We start from the raw sequence: 20,696 nt of genomic DNA on the forward strand, positions 1-20,696 counted from the left end.
AAGCTATAAGTTCCAACTTTCTAATCAGTGCTTGGCTAAACTTACCTTTGAAACTATCTAAGGGTCTACCATGAATCACTTCACTAGCATACATTCAGGAATAGTAGAGACTTCTTATGAATAATCATTAACATTCCTGTTACTCAGAAAATTCCTAGGGATTTGAAACTTTGTGCTAGGAAGGGGGCAGGGGTACCAAGACCAAATAGATTATCTGTTATAGCATAGACTTGTTGAGTCTTAATGTTTATAGGTAGAGCTTGTAGTCAGTAGTCTAGCAGACAGTTGGGTATACAAGTTGGAAACTTGAGATAAAATCCCAGTGTCTGTGACTTTTAATTTAGTTCTTTTTCTCTGTACCACATTACCTGAGTTTTTTGGTTTATTCAATGTCTATTCACTACTACATTTTTGAAATATGAAGTCACTCAATTGTTGATTTGGCAGAGCCAAATTCAAGGGTAGATCAACTAGGGAAGTTTCTGGGATACACACTCATAAAAAGTACTAAACCATCACAGGAATTACAACCATTTAGCAAAAATAATGTAGCAAGACTTCTCCCAAAGAAGGCCCTGATCATGGTGAGGAGGAATACAATAAAAAGCTACTTGTAGTAAGGACAGGTTGCCAACTACCCTCAACCCTGTCACTAATGGCATGCTAGAATAACATTAGATTATTGCTATACTGCCTTCACAAGTGGGCTAGGCCTTTTTTTTTTCTTCCCCAGAGAGGGAAGGTCAAAGCCAAATTGCTTGGGACAGAGAGGAGAAGCTGAATATTGCCAGCAGGTCCCATTTCTTTTGTGTTTTTGTCTTTTGTGGAACTCAGCCTTTCTGCTAAATAAATGTAGAACAAATATTTAAAGATTGTCCACTTGGAGGTATGTGTAATTATTTGCCTGCCTGAACACCTACAGTTTTGATTGATCTGAAGGAGTGAGTATGAGTTCCACCTACCATATTCCCAGGACTTTTAATTATCCTCCCTCTCTTAGTTTTATTTCCATAAAAGGAGCTCTGCATTCCAATTTGGTGCTGTGAAGGACTGGGTGCATGTGCATGCATGAAAATCTTGCAAACCCATGCTAATTTTATTCAGATAAATTGTGAGGAGTCAGTCAATTCGAGGTACATCAATTACAGATTAATTTTGTTTGCTTTTGTATTGCCCTAAAGTAGATATAAAAATTATAACTTGGAAAACCACACATTGTCTTTCTGAGAGCCTCACAAGACTTGCTTTTACAGATAGAAATGATGTGTGGTTAGTATGCTAGTTAGTTCATGCACATAGTGTCTTCCTCATTCAGTGTAATGCAGCTTTTATTTCTTAAGAACAGATACTTTGGCCGGGCTCGGTGGCTCAGCCTGTTATCCTGGCACTTTGGGAGGCTGAGACGGGTGGATTGCCTGAGCCTGAGGGTTCAAGACCAGCCAGAGCAACTTGGATAGACCTTATCTCTACAATAAATCAAAAATTAGCCTGGTGTGGTAGCTCGTGCCTGTAGTTCTGGCTACTTGGAAGGCTGAGGTGGAAGGATAGCCGGAGCCCAGCAGGTCATTGCTGGAGTGGCTGTGAGTGTGCCGCTGCTCTCCAGCCTGGGCAACGGAGTGAGAGTCCAACTTAAAAAAAAAAGAACAGATACTTTAATGGTTGAAGCTGCTGTATATTTACTCAGTTCTTCATAGGTTGTTGTTTGAGGATTAATAACTTTTCTTTTTCCTTTTCCTGTTTATTTTTAATAGGCAATATATTCCTATGAGACAAAATTTAAATGGTACAAAAAGTCCATAGTGACAAATTTTCCTTTAGCCTCAAGCCACTATTAGAGAGAAATTATAGTGAACACCTGTTACAGATGGCAAGACAGGTTCTATTAGAGCAACTGCAGTAGGAAAGAGAGAGTTCAATATATAACCGAACTCAACTCTGAAAATAGCAAGGGTAGCTAGAGATTTATAGCCCATGAACAGGATGGGGGAATCAGTGAATAAAAAGAATCAGTGGATAAAAAGTTACTAAGAGGACTTGAGTAGATAGCAAGAATGAGGGGAAGAGGAACTTAATTTGATATCAAGAGTGGAGGGATTCTTGGCCAGTTCTGGTAGCTCGCACCTATAATCCCAACACTTTGGGGTTGCTTGAGGCCAGGGATTTGAGACCAGCCTGGGTGACACAGTGTGAGGTCATAGCCCCAGCTACTTGGGAGGCTGAGGTGGAAGGATCACCTAAGCCCAGGAGTTCAAGGCTGTGGTGAGCTGTGATCATGCCACTACACTCCAACCTGGGTGACAGAGTGAGACCCTGACCTCCCCACACCCCCCCCCAAAAAGAGTGGAAGGCTTTTCCCCAAACTGACTTGCTAAGGATGAGGCTTGCTCAAGAAAGGACTCAGGAGAGCCTGACTAGTTTGATCAAGGAGGGAGTTGTTGTCACTACCCAGTGCTCCTTTTTGGAGACAGTCACTATAACTTTGTTTTGTTTTAATAAACCTATACTTTTTTTTCTAAGACATAGTCCTCACTCTGTCACCCAGGCTGGAATGCAGCCTGGCTTACTTAACCTCGAACTCCTAGATTCACGCGATTCTCCTGCTTCACCAACTTCACCCCCAGCCCCCCAGCCCCACTAGTAGCTGGGACTACAGGCACATGCCACCGCACTTGGCTAGTTATTTTTATTTTTGTAGAAATGGGCTTTTATTATGTCACACAGGCTGGTCTGGAACTTCTGGCCTCAAACGATCCTCCCATGTGGTCTCCCAAAGTGCTCGGAGCCACTGTGCTCAGCTGGCATTTTCTTTATAATACGCTAAATTAAGAAAAGTTTCATTTCAATCAGATGTGATGTAACCTTACTATCTGTTCAGGGAAACTTTGTTTTGGAAAATGCTGTGCTATTCACTGGTTCCATTTGAGGCCTCAATTTTCTTGGGTGTAAAATGAAGTTGCTGTGACCTCCCTTTGAAAGTTGCTGTAAAGGTTAATTGATGTATGGTATAAGGACTCAGCAGTGCCTGGCACGTGACAGGGTTTTAGTGATCAGATTGCCCTTCCTCCCTCTTTCTCACCAAATGGGCTGTTTTCCCAAGCTTTTTCTTGGCCCTCTGATTTGAACCACAAATCTAGGTGATCCAGAATCCCTTGTGCTTGATGGATTCCTGTTTCCCGTCACCTGTCTTCCTCTGACAAGCTGCCTGTGAGTGGGCAGGACCCACATGCTCTGCGTGCACCTCCACACCACGCTGCTGGTCAGCGGTAATGTCTGCAGCATGAGTTTTCATAAGTGAATGATCTCAACTTACTCCATACTTTCAAAGTTTTGTTTTTGTTTTTTTGCTTTGTGTGTCACATGACACTGTCAGTTATGGTTCACTGCATACCTAAACACTATTCTGGAAGTTATCTGAGTGAACTATTACCTGAATTATGTGGGGGAAAGAGTACAGATGTAGTGTTTGTTGGGCTGTTGCTCAGTGAAGGACATGCTCTCTAATTTCCTCATTGCCTAGCAGTGCAGTTAGAGATGGCCAGTTCTCTTGTACGAGGGGGAATGGGCTGAGCTCTAGAGTCTGATGGAGCTTCATTTAAATCCCAGCTCCCCAACTCCCTAGCTTCTCTAAGTATCAGCTTCCTTATGTGATATGAGGAATAGAATGAGTGGACCTCATATACAGGAGAGAGAAGTTCACTACCGTCATTGTTTTCACTGGATCTGGAGTATCCCAGGTCCAGGTGAAGTGTCTTAAAGCAAGCTGGTTCCCTTTCCCTTGCTGCTAGGTTGGAGGCTCTAAATGTGTGGTCCCTGGATAAACAGTATCAGCATTAGTTGAGAGTTTGTTTGAAATACAAATGAGAAGCAATGAGGTGGAGCCCAGTGATATGTGTTTCAACAAGCCCTATGGATAATTCTGATGTGCACTCATGTTGGAGGTACTACTACATCAGGTTGCCAGGCAGAAAAGGTTCTTGGCTTCTGTTAGTATTTTCATACATTCATTTATTTCAGGTTAGTGGAGGGTTCTTATTCCTATTTGGGGATGACAAGGGCCAGTGTCTGGTTGGAGAGTTCTGGGCATGGCAGCCTCAGAGGTGCAACAACCTCTTGCATGACCGAACCTGCAAGAGACTGGGCGTGTCACTGTTCTCTGTCCTGTTTCTTGCTTAGCTACGCAATCCCATGGAGATCAGCAAGGACTTCTCCACTGATGTCTAGGCTTTTCTCTAGGATCTAATTCAGGGATCCCAGCCTTAGTACTATGGTCATTTTGGGTTAGATAATTCCTCATCATGGAGGGTTGCCATCGTCTGAATGTGTCCCTCAAAATTTATGTGTTGGCAACTTCATCCCCAATGCAATAGTATTGAAAGATAAGACCTTTAAGAGGTGATTAGGTCATGAGGGCTCTGTCCTCATGAAAGGATTAATGTTGTTATCACAGGAGTGGGTTCACTACTGAAACTAGGTTTGTTATAAAAACAAATTCAGCCCTCTCTTGCCCTGTCTCACACATGCTCTCTTGCCCTTTTGCCTTCTGCCAAGGGATGATGCAGCAAGAAAGCCCTCACCAGATGCAGGTCCTTAACTTTGGACTTCTCAGCCTCCAGGACATACATTTTTTTTTCCTTTATAAATTATCCAGTCTGTGGAACTTTGTTATAGCAAGGCAAAATGGACTAAGACAGGGGCTATCCTGTACACTGTAGGGTGTTTAGCAGTATCCCTGGTCTTTGCCCACTAGATGCTAATAGAAGCAGACTTATAGCTGTTTCAATAGAAAATGTCTCCAGGTCAGGTGTAGAGGCTAATGCCTGCAATCTCATCACTTTGGGAGGCTGAGGTGGGAGAATTGCTTGAGCCCAGGAGTTCGAGACTAACCTGGGCAATATAGCAAGACCTTGTTTCTATTATAAAAATACAATAAAAAAAAAGTCTCCAGACATTGTCAAATGTCTGCCGGGGGACAAAATCACATTGCACCTCTTTTTGAGAATTGCTGACCTTACTTGTATGACCACTTGGGTGGAAATTGTCTCTGGGAAATTCTGTTGTCATGAGAACTGGAAATGGAGGAGTGAGAGGTTCAACTAAAAGTAAGGCTTTAAATTCCTCCCCACCCCCCACCCTAGTAACTAGCCACATGACTTCCTTCCTGATTCCCCTATTCATTCCTAGTTTCCCCTAGCCAAAAAATCACACACACACACAAACTTTATTTTCATAAATGACTTTTACTTCTTTATCATTTCTCTTGACAGTAATTCTTGGCAATGTGCATATAATAGGAAGGGAAGCATAACTTTCAGAAGTCATCAAAGCTATTATCCTATTGTCCTCATTTTCTTAAACCATTAAAATATTTTCATTTATAAAAATTAATCTAAATATAAATATTGACACTAAAGATCAAAATCACTTGATGACAAAATAATTTTTCTGGAACTATAACATATGCTTATGGTTTTTAATAGTAAATTAAATCTTTGCACTTATTTGGCACAAGGAGACCTTTATAAAAATTCAAATGCCACAGAGCAGGCTTCTTCTTTTTTTTTTTCTTTTTTGCAAGGCTTACACAGTACACATTTTGTCAAAGAAAATGGAATATTTTAACACTGTAACACAACAATAGTTGCTTTTCATGCCTCTTAAGAAAAACATTCTATTTGGAAGTCAGATCTTTTTTTGTTGTGTTTTTAAAATGTGTTTTGCTTTGAATCACACCAACAGAACAAAAAGCCAAAAATTTACTTATTTCAAAGGAGTTATTTCTGTTGGATAACACATACACAGCATCAGCAAGGAATATTATTGGAAGATACGTAGACCCCCATCATGAGTGGATAATGGCACAAAAATTGGCAGCAAATCAGGTCTGAAAATGCATGTAGCAGCAAAAGAACACAGAAGTTGAAAACAACACAGGCTTTTGTGAGGCATTCCAATTACAATTAGCTTAAAGGTGTGGCTTTGGCAAATTAATATCTCTGGCCCTCAGTAACCAAATCTGAAAAATGGGAATACCTACTGGATTAGGTTGCTATATGGATTAAAATGGGAAGAACATTGCCTCCTTCAGAGCAGGCACTTAGTACACATTAACCATACTGTTCTCTTACCTTCCATCTTTTACTTTCTGCCTTAGATTCAGAGCAAACATTTGAAAAAAAAAGTTAGCATTCAATTAATTGAGTGAAATCTAGTCCACTTGCTTTTATAAACACACTTTCCATAGTTATGCATTTGAGACAGGTCCAAACAGACCACAGATGTGGAGTCAGTGTCAACGCTTATGTCCATTAAATGCAGTTTGTCCCTTGTTTTTTTCATACCTGTGAGTTATCTAAGGCTATTCCCTAATTATCTTTATCATTAAGGTCATTTTGCTACTTTGATGAATACTTATTGGGAAATAGATTTTGGAGGACAAAAATTTTCTCATGTAATGCCAGGCAGTTAATTTAACAAATATGTTATTTTAAAATTTTCTGTGATTTTTTGGTATGAGCTCTTAAAATTTTGTAGTATGATATAATTTCTCATTATGAATAAATATTCACATGTGTACCCACAAAAATGTTTTTCTCATGTGGTTTTATTCTGCAGGACAGTGCCCTAATGCTGAGCCAATGGTGGCTTTTCTGAAGCCCCTCTCCCTTTCAGAGTGGGGAAGTTCTCAGTAAGCCCATGGAAGAACCCTAAACTCTTAACAAGATGTTGTTGCAGATATACTTGGGCATGGCATGAGTGAATCAGAGCTTTCCATCTGGTGGCTTGTGACTGCAAAGCAATGGGAATGACTGGTAGTATGGTGGGCTAAGAGCTTAGCAGGAAGGAAGTGACTGAAGAGAGATTTGCAGGCTTGATGGTTAAGTGGTTCCCAAATAAGACTGTCCCTAGCACTAACTGGAGGGACTCTCTTTTCGTTTAGCATTTGTAAGACAAAGATGCTTGTGAAGAATTAATAAGCATTAATGGAAATTAAGTAATAATCCCCATCTTCCTTCCCTCCACTCCCCTCCAACAATTTTCCTTTGGACAAATTGTTGATATGGAATTCTAGTTGAATCAAAGGGATACAAAAAAAAAAAAGATCTTAAAGTGAACACACAGTAGCAAAGCGAATAAGGAAATGATGCATCCTTTGAACATGGAGCTCTGCTGTTGGAAGCCAGCGTCCTGGTTTTCTGTCTTGGATTCCCCTGAGAGCCTAAGGCAGAGAGTGGGCAAGACCACAATGCTGAAGTCTGAGACTGCTTTCTGGGTGAGGTATCAGGACAGCCCTATGCAGTGGGGCACTGGCACCTCCCCAGGCCTTCTCCTCAGGTGGAAATCCGTACAGTACTTGATGGCTGTTGGGTCAAGGCACTGTCGTGTACGGCCGGAGGCAGTGGATCACTGGCAGTAGAGTTCCATGGCGTCAATACATCACAGCTGACTCCAGAGCTGGCTCCTGAAGTGAGATATTGAAGCACACTCTCATCAGACACTTTCTAAGTGTGAGAAGAGGCAATTAAAAATAATGTTTAGTGCCTTTTAGATCAAAAGCCACTCATGCTCATTGACTGGTTTAATATTAAAAGGTGGTGTCACTTTTTAACACATATGTCTTAATCTATCTGAAATTTAATAAGGTAATTACTTAAATTGCTTTCTTTCCTGCTACCACTCCAATGGCCAATTTTCTAAGCATAGTTTTTTGTTTGTTTGTTTGTTTAAACAATCCATGCCTTATTTACTGGTTTCTAATGCTTTTAGAAAGATTGTATAACACATTTTCTTTTATTTTCTTTTTTATTGAGTTGGAGTCTCACTCTGTCGCCCAGGCTGGAGTACAGTGGCACATTCACGGCCACCCTATCTCTGACTTACTGGGCTCCGGATCCTTCTGCCTCAGCCTTTCAAATAGTGGGAACTACAGGTGTGTGCTACCACACCCGGCTAATTTAAAAAAAAAAATTTTTGTAGAGACCAGGTCTCGCCAAGTTACCTGGGCTGGTCTTGAACCCACGGGCTCAGGCAATCCACTCGCCTTGGCCACCCACAGTGCCAGGATTACAGGCTGAGCCACCGAGCCCAGCCTATGTGCCTGTTATCTATTCCTATTTCTAGTCTATTCCATTAATCATCAGTTTCTTTACAGCTTTTAAATTTAACATCTGGGAAGAAAATATCTGTAATTTTGCAAAATGTTTTTGACTAGTCTTTCTGATTTATTATTATATTAACTTAAATTCAAAGAAGATCCCACTGAGATTTTTATAAAAATTAGAACAAGCTGTAAATTAATTTAGGATGAAATGACTTTTCTTATTGAAATATTAATGTGATTTATTAATCAATAGCACTGTGTTTAAGGTATCCATGCATTCCCACAAAATCAACCTGTAATTTATTATTTAATGTACTGCTGTGTTTAATTTGCAACTATTTTATTTTATATTCTTCATCTCTCTGAGGAAGTACAATTGGTGTATGGTTGTGTGTCTGTGCATGCTTGCATGTGAGTAGGCACAGAGCATGTGTACACACTTACCAGCCCATCAGCCTTCAATAGTTGGGGTTATGATAGCTTCACAACTTGAATCTTTTAGTTTTCAATTTTTTAACGATCTGGAATATTTTATACAGCATGAGAATTAACTGTTCCTTAATTATTATTTTTTTTTTGAGACAAGGTCTCACTCTGTTGTTCAGGCTGGAGTGCAGTGGTACAATCATAGCTCACTGCAGCCTCGAACTCCTGGATTCAGCCTTTCCAGTAGCTGGGTTTACAAGCACACACCACTATGCTCAGATAATTAAAAACATTTTTTTTTTTTGAGTTGGAGTCTCACTCTGTTGCCCAGACTGGAGTGCAGTAGCCGGTCCCGGCCACCGCAGCCTCGACCTGCTGGGCTCCGGTGATCCCTCCGCCTCAGCCTTCCAAGTAGCTGGAACTACAGGTGCACGCTACCACGCCCGGCTGATTTTAGATTTATTGTAGAGATGAGGTCTTGCCAAGTTGCCAAGGCGGGTCTCGAACCTGTGGACTCAGGCAATCCACTCACCTCAGCCTCCCAAAGGCGTGGGATTACAGGCTGAGCCACCGAGCCCGGCTAAAACATTTTTTTTGGTAGAGATGATATCTCTCTATATTGCTCAGGCTGGCCTCGAACCCCTGGCCTCACGTGATCCTCCTGCCTCAGCCTCCTAAAGTGCCGGGATTGGTAGTCTGTTCCTTACAGAAAATTTTTATTTTTTCCAAGTAATCAAATTCTGGATTTATGATCATTTCTATAGTCTTGTGGTCTTAATTGGTTTCTGTGTTTATCTTTGATGTCTGGAATTTAACGTCTAGTTTATTTGTTTTGCTTCTTCCTTCTTTAACAAGGAAGAACACATTTAATACTATGAGTTTGACTCAGTGTAGTTTGATATGTATCCTATTTGCTTTGATATATGTACGGTCTTCATTTTCTAAGTGCTCTGTGGGTTTGCTTTTCTCTTTAATTCAATAGTGTGTGTGTGAGAGGGTGCATGTGTATGTGCAAGCATACATAGCTGGGTATGTGGGTGCAAATGCTTTTTAACTTCGAGGTAGGGTTTCTGGTTGTTTTACGTTTTAATGTCGAGGTAGTGTTTCTGGTTGTTTTAAATTTTTTCTAATTTTCTAGATTTGCCCTGCCCAATATGGTAGCCATTAGCAATATATGACTATTTACATTTCGATTAACCAAAAAAAAAAAAAAAATTAAAAAATCAGTTTCTCCAATGCAGTAGCCACATTTTAAGTGCTCAATAGTCACTTGTGGCTAGTAGCTACTGTATTAGGCACTGTAGATATGGAATATTTCCGTCATTACACGAAGTTCTATTAGACAGCATTGCTTTAGATTATGTTCGGCATTGCGGTCACATATGATAGTTTTATACTCTCTACTTTTTGGAGTTTATTGAGGTTTGTTTTGTGAGTTGGTATAAAATCAATTTTTATAAGTAGCTCATTGATAATTAGAAAAAAAGTTAATGATCTGTAAAGTTAGATAAACATCTTAATTAAAGCTTGATAATTACACTCTTCAGTTCTGTAATTTGTAAGTATTTATGGTGAAATTGATGGGCATCAAAAGTTGATATGGGAGTTTTAAAGTTACCAACCATTGTACCATAAATTGTGTTGCTCCATTGTCTGGCAAATCAAGAAAGGCTCATGACTTAACTACTTTATTTTATCAAAATCAAAACATCCTTCCTTCTTGTTTTCTGTCAGTGCTTCTTGTCTTGAGTTCTCTTTTGTCTGAAAGTAATATTTCTTGTAGAAAACCAAAATTGACAAGTGGAACCTAATTAAACTAAAGATTTTCTACACAGTCCAAACAAATAAACAAACAAAAACCTATCAACAGAGTAAACAGACAACACATAGAATGGGAGAAAGCATTTGCAAGCTATGTATTCAATCAAGGGCTAATATCTAGAATCTAAGAGGAACTTACTTCATAAACAAATCGACAAGAAAAAAAAGTTCCATGAAAAAGTGGGCAAAGGTCACAAACAGACACTTCTCAAAAGGAGACATACAAGCAGCCAAAAAAATATGTAAAATGCTGAACATCACTAGTCATCAGAGGAATGCAAATGAAAACCACAATGAGATACCAGTCAGAATGGCTATTATTAAAAAGTCAAAAAACAACATATGCTGATGAGGTTGCAGAGATAAGAAAATGTTTATACACTGCTGGTGGAAATGTAAACTAGTTCAGCCTCTCTGGAAAGCAGTTTGGAAATTTCTCAAAGGACTAAAAATAGATTTACTACTCAACACAACAGTCCGATTATTGGATAAATACCCAAAGGAACATAAATCATTCTACCAAAAGACACCTGCACTCGTGTGTTTATTGCAGCACTCTTCATAACAGCAAAGATATGGAATCAACCTAGGTGCCCATAAACAGCAGGCTGGATAAAGAAAATGTGGTAAACGTATACCATGGAATACTATGCAGCCATAGAAAAGAATGAAATCATGCACTTTGCAGCAACATAGATGCAGCTAGGGGCCATTATTCTAAGCAAATTAACACAGAAACATAAAACCGAATACTGCATGTTCTCACCTATAAGAAGGAACTAAACATTGGGTACACACAGTCATAAAGATGAAAACAATAGACACTGGAAACTCTTATAGGAAGGAGGAAAGGAGGAGAGAGGATTGAAAAACTACCTATTGGGTATCATGTTCATGCTCACTATTTGGGTGATGGGTTCACTAAAAGCCCAAACCTCACCATCCACAATAAACCTATGTAGTTACCTGTGCACGCACCCCCTGAATTAAAAAAAGAAAGTAATATTTCTGCCCTTTAAAAAAAATGTGTTTAGTAAATATTTTCCATTATTTCATTTTAACTTTTCTGTGCTACTTTAAGAGAGGTTATTTTTATTAAAAAAAATATTGTTGAGGTGAGATCCACATAATATAAAATTAAGCATTTTAAAATGAACAATTCAGTGGCATTTAGTACCTTTACAAGGCTGTGCAATCAATACCTTTATCTAGTTTCAATACATTCCCATCACTCCAAAGTAAAACTCTTTACCCTTCAAGCAGCTTCTTCCTATTCCCCTTTCCCATAGTCCCTGGCAACCACATGAAAAGTAATTTATTTTTAACTATCTTATTTATAACCGATTCCTTACTTATAGTAGTGGTCTGCCCTTTTAGTATGGTAATGGATCTTTTCAGCTTTTGAAACAACAGAAGAATGGTGATGAGACTTTGAAAGGCGAAGGTTAATGGCCAGCTGATGAAGGAAAGGCAATAAGCAGCACTGTTGCCATATGGTGCTTAAAAGTGTAATTTGTAATTTGAAAGAATGTGTCCACCATTATGCCATTACCTAGTACTTCTGTGCTCGTGAGAGAGGGACAATGAGGGGGAGGAAGAGGGATGGTGCATAAAGGCAACAAAATAAATTTGTCCTTGCTTCAATCTTGTCAGCCCAGAAACGTCCTCAGCATAACTGGTATCACTGAGACAGCTGTTTTGGATCATCATTTCCTATGTAAGCAGCATCAAGCATTTGTCAAAATTCTGACACGTATGTTAGTTGGAAAGCAAACATACATTTGTCCTCTCTATGAGCTCTAGAGTTTGTGCAGATAATCAACTGCCCTTTCCTTTACCACATTTAGGGGTAGCTGTCGATTTTTTTTTTAAAGGAACACAGCATCGATGGCTAACAAGAAACTTAAGGAAGAGTGAATATGAATTGAAAAAGGAACAAAAACTCGTACATCTCAACAGACCTTACACCTCTGTATAGATATTTTATTTCTTTTATGTCAGACCTGGTTTTTACAAGGAGCTGAAGAGATAGTTGAGAGGATATACTCACATATTTTAAAAGTTACCAATACCAGGCAGAATGTTATTCACCTCTCTTAGACCACCCTCCTCCTGCAGCCCCCCACCAAGTCTGATAAACCATGAGACCATGAGGAAGGATGCTTCTTGGGACTCTCATGGGGAAACAAACTACAGAAGGAAAGACTGAAGAATGGAGGTACCATCAACATGAAAAATGATGAGCATTAAGACACAAATGACATTTACCATCAAATCCTTGGTGGTGCTTTTCCTTTCTTTAGCCCTATTTGTCGAGGAGCCTTGGAGAATGAAGTTGCGATTAAATGTTTTAATGGTGTTCACTGAAGATGCCTCAGTGTTTTCAGCTAAAAGGAAATAAATGGGAATGTGTTACCCAGAAGGTGGACTGATTCTTAAGGAAAGAGACCAGGTGACCAGATTGCCCAGATTTTTGCTCTAGACTTGGCATCTCATTCCTTTACTGTGTATTTGAACATGGAATCTTTTATTTTGTGTTTATTTTTTATAATGGACCGAATAAGTCAAGGCATCTTGGAAAAGATAGCTTGAAAACAACCTAATAGAGCCCATAGATTCTTTTTTTTTTTTTGCGTTGGAGACTCACTCCACCGTGCAGGCTGGAGTATAGTGGCATGCTCATGGCCACCCCTGCGTCGACCTCCTGGGCTCCAGCGATCCTTCCGCCTCAGCCTTCCAAGTAGTTGGAACTACAAGTGCATGCTACCATGCCCAGCTAATTTTTGATTCATTGTAGAGATGAGGTCTCGCCAGTTGCCCAGGCTGGTCTCAAACCCGTGGGCTCAGGCAATCCTCCCACCTCTGCCTCCCAAAGTGCTGGGATTACAGGCTTGAGCCCCTGGGCCCGGCGAGCACATAGATTCGTATTTGCAATCCCGAAGTAATAAAAGGCTCTACAACCTGCAAATTTTTATAACTTTAGAGCCAAACTCATCTGATCGCAAAACCGGACCTGAACTGACATGTGACTGTTTAAGGTCCTTGTCCATCTCACCAAGTGGGAATGTTCTCATGCTCTGCTGCAAGGATATTAATGTGTTCGATGACCACATGCCACTTGGATGCCATGGGGGATGATAAGAAATATGCAATACATGTACTGTATATTACCTTTCTAACGCCCAAGAAGTTATGAAACACAAATGGACCCAAAGGTTTCAAATAAAGCAATGTGAACTTGTGATAAATTTTATTCGTATAGGGCTTTGTGGAATATAAAGCAAGCATTCAGTAGGTGTTTTTGATGAATAGCAAAGCCTAGGCTCAAATGCACATCTTCTGACTCTCTACTCCTCTAATTTGTAATCTAAGTTTCTAATTTGACATCAACATTGTGTGGCTTCTGAACCCAGGAAAATTGTTGAAAATGTCCACTGGGCAGAGGTGACATGACTGGCAATGCTGGGATCTCTTTTAGTTTGGACACTGTGGCAGATACTTCTGGTGGTCTGACCACTTCTCCCTGATAGTCACCATTCTAGCACATTCCAACAGATCCTACTGCAAGCACCACCACTCTCTCTTGCTCATGCATGGGAAAAATCAAAAGCAAAGGGAGTTAATGCCCTCAGAAGCAACCCTCAGTCACTGAGGAATGGAAGTTTAAGGACAAGTACCCTTTCTTCCTGCCCTTTGGGCAGGAAACTCAGTTGCAGTCAACACTATTTCCCAGAGGCCCTCAGGAGGATTTAGCCTTCTTTGTCCAAAAAAGTAACCTACTAATTAAAGTGCCCTGTATTGGCTTAATTTCCTTCCCTGGATCAAATTTCTCTTTTCCCCTGCCAGTGCTTCCTAGAATCATTTCCCAAATAAACTACTGACACGCCCATCCTTGTCCCAGGGTTTGCTTTTGGGGGACCTAAATCAAGATAGTCAAGAGCAATTCTGGGTGAGAACTCTTCACTGGATCTGGTCCTCAAACATAGATCTCTGAGTTCTTCGAAGTATGTGTTTCAGGCTTAATTTTTGGGTAGCTTTGTAGTTTTAATTTAAGCTTACCTTTCACCGGTGGAGCAGGCAATTTCCTCCTCTGCTGCCTTGATGTGTCTATAGTTTGTACCTACAAACAGAACACAGTGATCAAGATACCTTTGCAAAGCTAAAGATATTTTCTCTCCTAAAATTTCCAGGTCATGCAACATTTCAACAAAGGGAGTGAGGGGCAAACATACCTGGTTCCTTTGCTTCTGATCCCGTTTTCTTGTGAGGTGCACGCATGGTGCTATGTTTAATCCTGCAATGGTCAGGGCTGAAATCCGGCTCTCAATATCAGAAATCTTCATGCAACAGAAAGATAGGATCAGCAGGAAGAAAATACAGAAGGAGAGAATCTTTGTTAACAGTTTATGAATTTATAAGGAACAAATCTGCTATGATGCATGCTCATTCATTCATTCAACTTCTACCAAACACTTCTCTGTCTAATGAAGATGAAACACAGGCGTTTTTTTATGAATTTAAATTTCTAGTTAAGTAGCTCTAGAGTATGTCAATAACCCTGTCAGCACATGCCTAGGGATAAATGAAAGCCTAGGGTACTATGGGAACCCTGGCCCAGAGCCACCTAGCTTAGTATGGAGTAGGGGGAGTGGTCAGGGAAGGCGTCGTAAGTGGCAATATTTGAAGGGCAAGTACAGTTTGTAGGTCTGCTTCCTTCTTCCATAACTCCACAAATCCAAAACCACAGCACCAGGTTTTAGGAGGGAGGCCTAGCAGCCCCAGTTCAAGAGGCCAAGTGGCCTTGAGAAACTCTTTCCCTCTCTGAATATCAGTTTCCTCATTTGTAAAATGGGACAGCCAGACAGAGCTCAGATTTCCATCCAGCAGAGTCTGAGGGTAGAAATAGAGAGAAAGAGCCTACTTCGTGCCTGGAGAGAACCCTGGTTCTCCCCTGTCCCCAGGCATAAGAAGACATTGTTTCTGCTCTTAGAAAAGAGGATTATGATGTGCCAGGCACCATGCTAAGTGTTTTAAATATACGAACTCATTAATGCCACAAAATAATTCTAGGAAGTATGAAATAACTGTGGCTCAAAGGGATAAGTGATACATCCACCATCTCATAGCTGCTCTTGGGCAAAGCTTGGAACTAATGTCAATGGCCATGCTCTTGCCACATTGCCATAATCTTAGAGGATTTGCCAAGGCCTGGCCTGGGGGACACTGGGAGAGGCAGGACAAGGCTAGCAGAGACGAGCAGAGAGGCAGGGATCTTGCTGAGACGGCACATCCTGAGTGTTGCTGGGGCATCAAACAGTAACCCGAAGGCAGGCCCGCGGCCAATGTGTGCGGGCTTCATTCCTGAGGTCTCCATTGCCTCCCCTTTCCCTCCATAATTCTGTGCTGCTCACGACAAATTCTAATTCTGCTGTCACCCATTCAGGGCTTCTTTGGACAAAGTCTACTGGGATAGGTGCTATAGGAGGTACAGAGAGATGGACTGAAGGGTTAGCAAAATTGGAGATGCTTCCCCTATGCTTGAGATATAGCAGTCTTGGTCAGAAGAGGAGAAGGAGGTAGGTGGAGCTCAAGTCTGTGGCAGCTGGTGACAGAATGCCAGTGAAGATGCTTAGCAGCCAGCCCCAGAAGGCGCCACTGTGAATTCTGCTCCTTCTGGCCCCCAGATGCCTTTCTGTTCTGACTCCTCAAATTTCCATTGAGAGCTGCATTCTTTTCGTTTATAGACCAATAAATTGCACACGCCTCTGAGAAAAGTTGCAGACTAAGCTTTCATCAGCCATACACAACTGGTGTGGATTAGATGCCCAAATTTTCCCTGGAGGCAGTTTTGATGGAGAGGCTTGCTCAGAGGACCCTAGGAGACAAGGTTAATGGGAAAGCAAGCTGCTGACCTCCTGATTTGCTGACTGTCAGATTCTAGAACAAGAAGGGGTTAATATTTCAAGTTTTAGTCCATAGGACAAAAAAAGAGGAAAGAGACTACTGAGGGCTGATTTCACCTATGTTTTGTTTTCTCTTTGTATAATTATGTCCCACTTCATTCCTAAGACTGCATGCCCACTGAGCCAAGTTTAAAGAGGAGGACCATTTCAGTTCTGAGTTTCCTGGGAGCCAAGAGCTCAGTGTAGAACTCTTTCTACAAAATAAAACCAAGTACTCAAAAGAGCAACTTCTCCTGATAATAAGAGTTAAGAGAGATTTTCTCCAAGAATGCACACAGAGGCAACTTTGCATGATGAAGTGGACAGCACCCTTAGAACATGGTTCCATGAGTCACTCAGAAATCTCCTTTGGTACTGGACAATGGAGATTCTTCCCTTATACCTGAGAGGTAGCAGTCCCAAAGGTAAGGTATGCTCCAAGTTGACAGAATCTAGAATCTGTCCTTATTCAAGAACACAATTTAGCACATCTACTTCTACCATCCTGCAGGAAGACCTCTGTGAGACTAGATGCTGGATGACAGAAGAGACCTGGCAGCAACTAGCAGTATGGAGAGAGTCTCCACATCTCTGAATGTCCCGTTGAGAGGATCCGCAAGGCTGAAGGCAGGGTCATCAATCCCCTGTGCAAATTAAGAACTCTTAGGCAAGTATATATATGTCTGAGGGTGGGACCAACACATTTTCAGAAAACCACACAGCACAGACTGGTATTAATGTGGGCCACAAGTTCAGAAAGATTTGGGTTAAAATCCAGATTTTATCACTTTCTAGCTGTTTGACCCTGGGCAAGTGGTTAAACCTTTTGGAGCCTTGGTTCCCTCAGATATAAAATAATAATGAGGGGAGGGAGGGGGGAGAAAAAAATAATAATAACAGTAGCCACGATAGGAGGTTGCTGAAAATATTAAAAACAATAATGAGGTAAAAACCTTGAGCACAATCTCTGGCACAAAGTAAGGCTCGCAGAACATTGGCTATGATCACCTTATTGTAATATTTTAAAATGAATAATTACTTAATAGGTACATTTAAATGCATGGAAAATGGACATTTGGGACTTCAGGGTTTTCTGCCATAAAACATGGCTCCAACAATTTAAGCACAGAAAAATTTGGAAGCAGGAATAAGTAATTATCTAATAAAACCTTCCCAAACACCCATAAAAGTTACTTCCTGAAATGTCATACAGGAATTATTTGCTGCTCAATGTACCAGGAAATGAATGATTTGATTCTACTTTATAAAATTTTGACAATAGATTGATTAAGTCTTGGGTGAAATTTGTAAAAAAGTATATTTGGTTTAGGAGAGTTGCTTTTCAACCATTCTTACTGGTAATAGTCACCAGGGCCATGTCTGATGAGAGCATTTCTAGTCCACATTAACCCATTCACAGAGTGGAGAATTGTGCCCTCTCATTCTCAAGCATGGTTAACGGTGTCAGGAATTGTGATTTTTAACTCTTTTAAATGAAAATATTTATTTTTAAAATAATTATTGCCTGAGATTGCCACCTTCTCTCTCTGTGGTTTCTGTTGACCACAGTTCTCTCGAGGAATCTGTTTTAAGGGGCAAGATGTATAGAAATATTAGTAAACCAGGGGTCTGCACTGAACTTATGCTGCAGAGACCAGTGTCTCTCAAACTTGAGTAACATATGGACCTCTTTAAAAGACAAAAATTATCATGGTTCCCTGAGAATATGTCCACAGAACCCAGTTTGAGAATCAGTGGTTTAATCTATGACCAAGTTTGATTCACAGAGTCAAAGGCCAAGGGGATATCTAGGAAAAGTGTAAAGAGGCATCTTCACAAAGTTACAGAGTATAGAAATCTTTTCTACTCATAAAATAGCCATATCTAAATCCTGTCTGTTTCTCATGCAAAATATCAGTCTGAGAAATCTACACTTTCAATTTCATCATTCATTTAGTTTTGTATTGAGTGCCAAATCTGTGTCAGGTGTTGTACAAGGCACTGGAGTTACATGTTAGGCTACACAGTTATAGTCCTGCCCTCATAGAGCTTTTAGTCTATAATGGGGGAATGTGGCAGTACATAAGTAATCAACAGTATGATAAGGGTTGGAGAAGGATAGTCTTAGGGTGAAATGGAAACCTATATAGCAAGGAGAACTACAAATGGGCCAGGAAATTTGTCAAAGAGGAAACCAGCATAAGGTATTTAAGGGAAGTCCAATATATTATCAAGGTTATAATTTGGGAGAAAAGAGAACTATGCATCCTAAATGGATTTGGTGGAATCTACCTGGAAGGACCCTATCCATGCAAACATGCTGGAGGTGATGGGAACTGATAGGTCCAATGGCTTTAAAGAGATTCTTGCTGAAGGCAGGGCTCCCTCTTTTACCCTGAAGGCCCCCATCTGGGCAGAGAGGAGAGTTCTCACCTGGAGTTCAGCATGGTGGACCTGGGCTGCAGCTGTGGCCACCTGGTCCTCCAGATCTGCCAGTTGGGTCTCGTCAGTGCCACTGTGGATGCAGCGGGCGGCATCTTCCAGCTCAGTCAGCTGGCTCTCCAGTCCGTACACAGTGCCTGCTGCCAGGTACACCTGCAGAGAGAGCACTGTCTTTAAGCTCAGGTCTGCAGGCCCAGGACTGACTAGGGTTTCTTTAGGGGACCCTGGTTATTTAGGGGAGTGAGAGAAAACTGGACTCAACATTGGGGAAAAAGATGTTATTTTTACAAGATTTATGAACATTCTTCATACTTAAATGGTACTGTGAGAACTTGCTATTCCCTTGCTGTCAACCATACCCTGTCTTCCCCCAACTTTCCTACAAGAAAAAGCAATTTGTAAGTTGCTTTTGGTAAAAAATACAAAATATATGACACTAGTTATGTAAACTGTAAATTGGCCCAGTGATGATAAAAACTGATATTAAGAAGGAACATGATGAGTTTTTCAATAAAATTTTCAATTGGCATTTAGTAATTGAGAAAAATTCAGAAAACATGAAAGAGGTGAAATTAATTTAAAATAATTACAAATTTTGAGTGAATTCTCTCTTATTAATTACATTCTGCTTGCTTGAAACAGGTTAAGGAAATTAAAATGAACTCAACATTTGTAGTAGGAAAATCCTTTATTTCATAGAAAATAGAATAATGTTAAAACAAGCATGAAAAATCTGTTTATCTATTAATTAAGACAATTTTAAAAGAGCGATTGAAAATAAGAGAGCAAATCAAATAAAGGAAGTACTTTGAACTAAAGAAAGAAAAGTCTTGAATTATGAGTTTATAAGATGATTCCCATAAAAGTGAGCAAACAGAAAGTAAAATCTTTGAAATAATTCAGATCAAGGGATGTGAGCCAGGGTGAATGAAAACAAATGCCCCCTCTGCCTCATCAATAATGCAATGAAACAGTCAACAACACAGTGAATGAGATGTATCTAAGGAAGGTAATTGATTAAAGAAAGGTTCTTCAGGTTCAATCAACGTATATAAAGTACAAGCAATCTAGAATTGATTTGAATGAAATACATGGCTAGGACTTGAGCCGTTTCTGTAACTTGAGTTAAAAATAGAGTTGAGGACAAGTCGAGAACTTAGGCGCACAAGGCAGGCACATCTTTTGACTGAGTAGTGCTGAATTGGTGAGGGAAAGAATTGTTCCTACTCTGTCAATTCCTTGGCATGACTCACTCAGCTTCATTATACTGGCCATTTTGCCAAACATTTCAAAGTGAAGCAAAGACAAGTGCAGGTTTGATGAAGGCAAACCTGACTGTGCACTTTCACCAGGAGTAATTAGTTGGGCTGTGGGCACTTTCAGTAGTGACTGACAGAGATGTCACATCAAGTGATTCACTAATCACATATGGGCCATGAATCAAATGTCTGCGAGAAACTGCCATACTTTCTAAAAGTTCTTCACAATTTAATTATAGCCATTCATTTTTTGTTTTCAAAACAAGAAATGGTTCTTTATTGTTTATCATATGAATGAAATGATGAATATTTCAAAGATATTTGAATGAAGAAATTATTCAAAAATGTATCTCAAAATGTCTGAAGTTGAAAAACTTCCCTTCAGAGAGTAAGAAAAATTAAGGGGAGTGGGGAGAGAAAGAGTGAGTGAGGGAGAGAGAACACCAGAGCAATTTTAAGTTCATTATACTCTTTTTACAACTTTCCCTATCCATATTAAAAAAGGTAAATTTACTTCAGTAAGATAACTTGAAATAAAAACTTACAATTTTATACAATGAGACAACATTTGGGATTATTAGTAAAAGGAAATAAAGACTTTAAGTGTGGTAATGGTCAAATGTAACTCAACATAATTTTGGTCTTGGAACGTTGACTTGATCAGAAACATGCAAAACTCAACATCATCACACCTTAGGACTGTATTAA

General features: G+C 40.1%; 1 protein-coding gene across 1 annotated transcript; it reads right to left on the reverse strand.

Annotated features, from left to right (window-relative positions):
• Positions 1–5,217: 5,217 nt before the first annotated feature.
• On the reverse strand, positions 5,218–20,004 carry LOC103249192 (rab effector MyRIP-like). The gene is made up of 6 exons (XM_021718931.1): positions 19,983–20,004; positions 18,721–18,953; positions 14,578–14,682; positions 14,405–14,465; positions 12,614–12,732; positions 5,218–7,459 (listed from the first exon to the last, which is right to left on the reverse strand). The coding sequence occupies exons 1-6, from the start codon at positions 20,002–20,004 to the stop codon at positions 7,427–7,429; spliced, it is 573 nt and encodes a 190-aa protein (XP_021574606.1). The 3' UTR covers positions 5,218–7,426.
• Between the last annotated feature and the right edge of the window lie 692 nt (positions 20,005–20,696).

The sequence above is a fragment of the Carlito syrichta genome, unplaced genomic scaffold, assembly GCF_000164805.1.
Source record: "Carlito syrichta isolate Samal-C Ts95f unplaced genomic scaffold, Tarsius_syrichta-2.0.1 Scaffold38959, whole genome shotgun sequence".
NCBI classification, from domain to species: domain Eukaryota; kingdom Metazoa; phylum Chordata; class Mammalia; order Primates; family Tarsiidae; genus Carlito; species Carlito syrichta.

Coding starts and splice junctions, on each gene's coding strand:
- LOC103249192 (XM_021718931.1), bottom strand. CDS start 20,004: ATGGCCAGTATAATGAAGCTGA. Junction 18,954..19,982: donor GGCCAGTATAATGAAGCTGA/GTGAGTCATGCC, acceptor CTAAATAACCAG/GGTCCCCTAAAGAAACCCTA. Junction 12,733..14,404: donor GCCTGCTCCACCGGTGAAAG/GTAAGCTTAAAT, acceptor ATTTCCTTTTAG/CTGAAAACACTGAGGCATCT.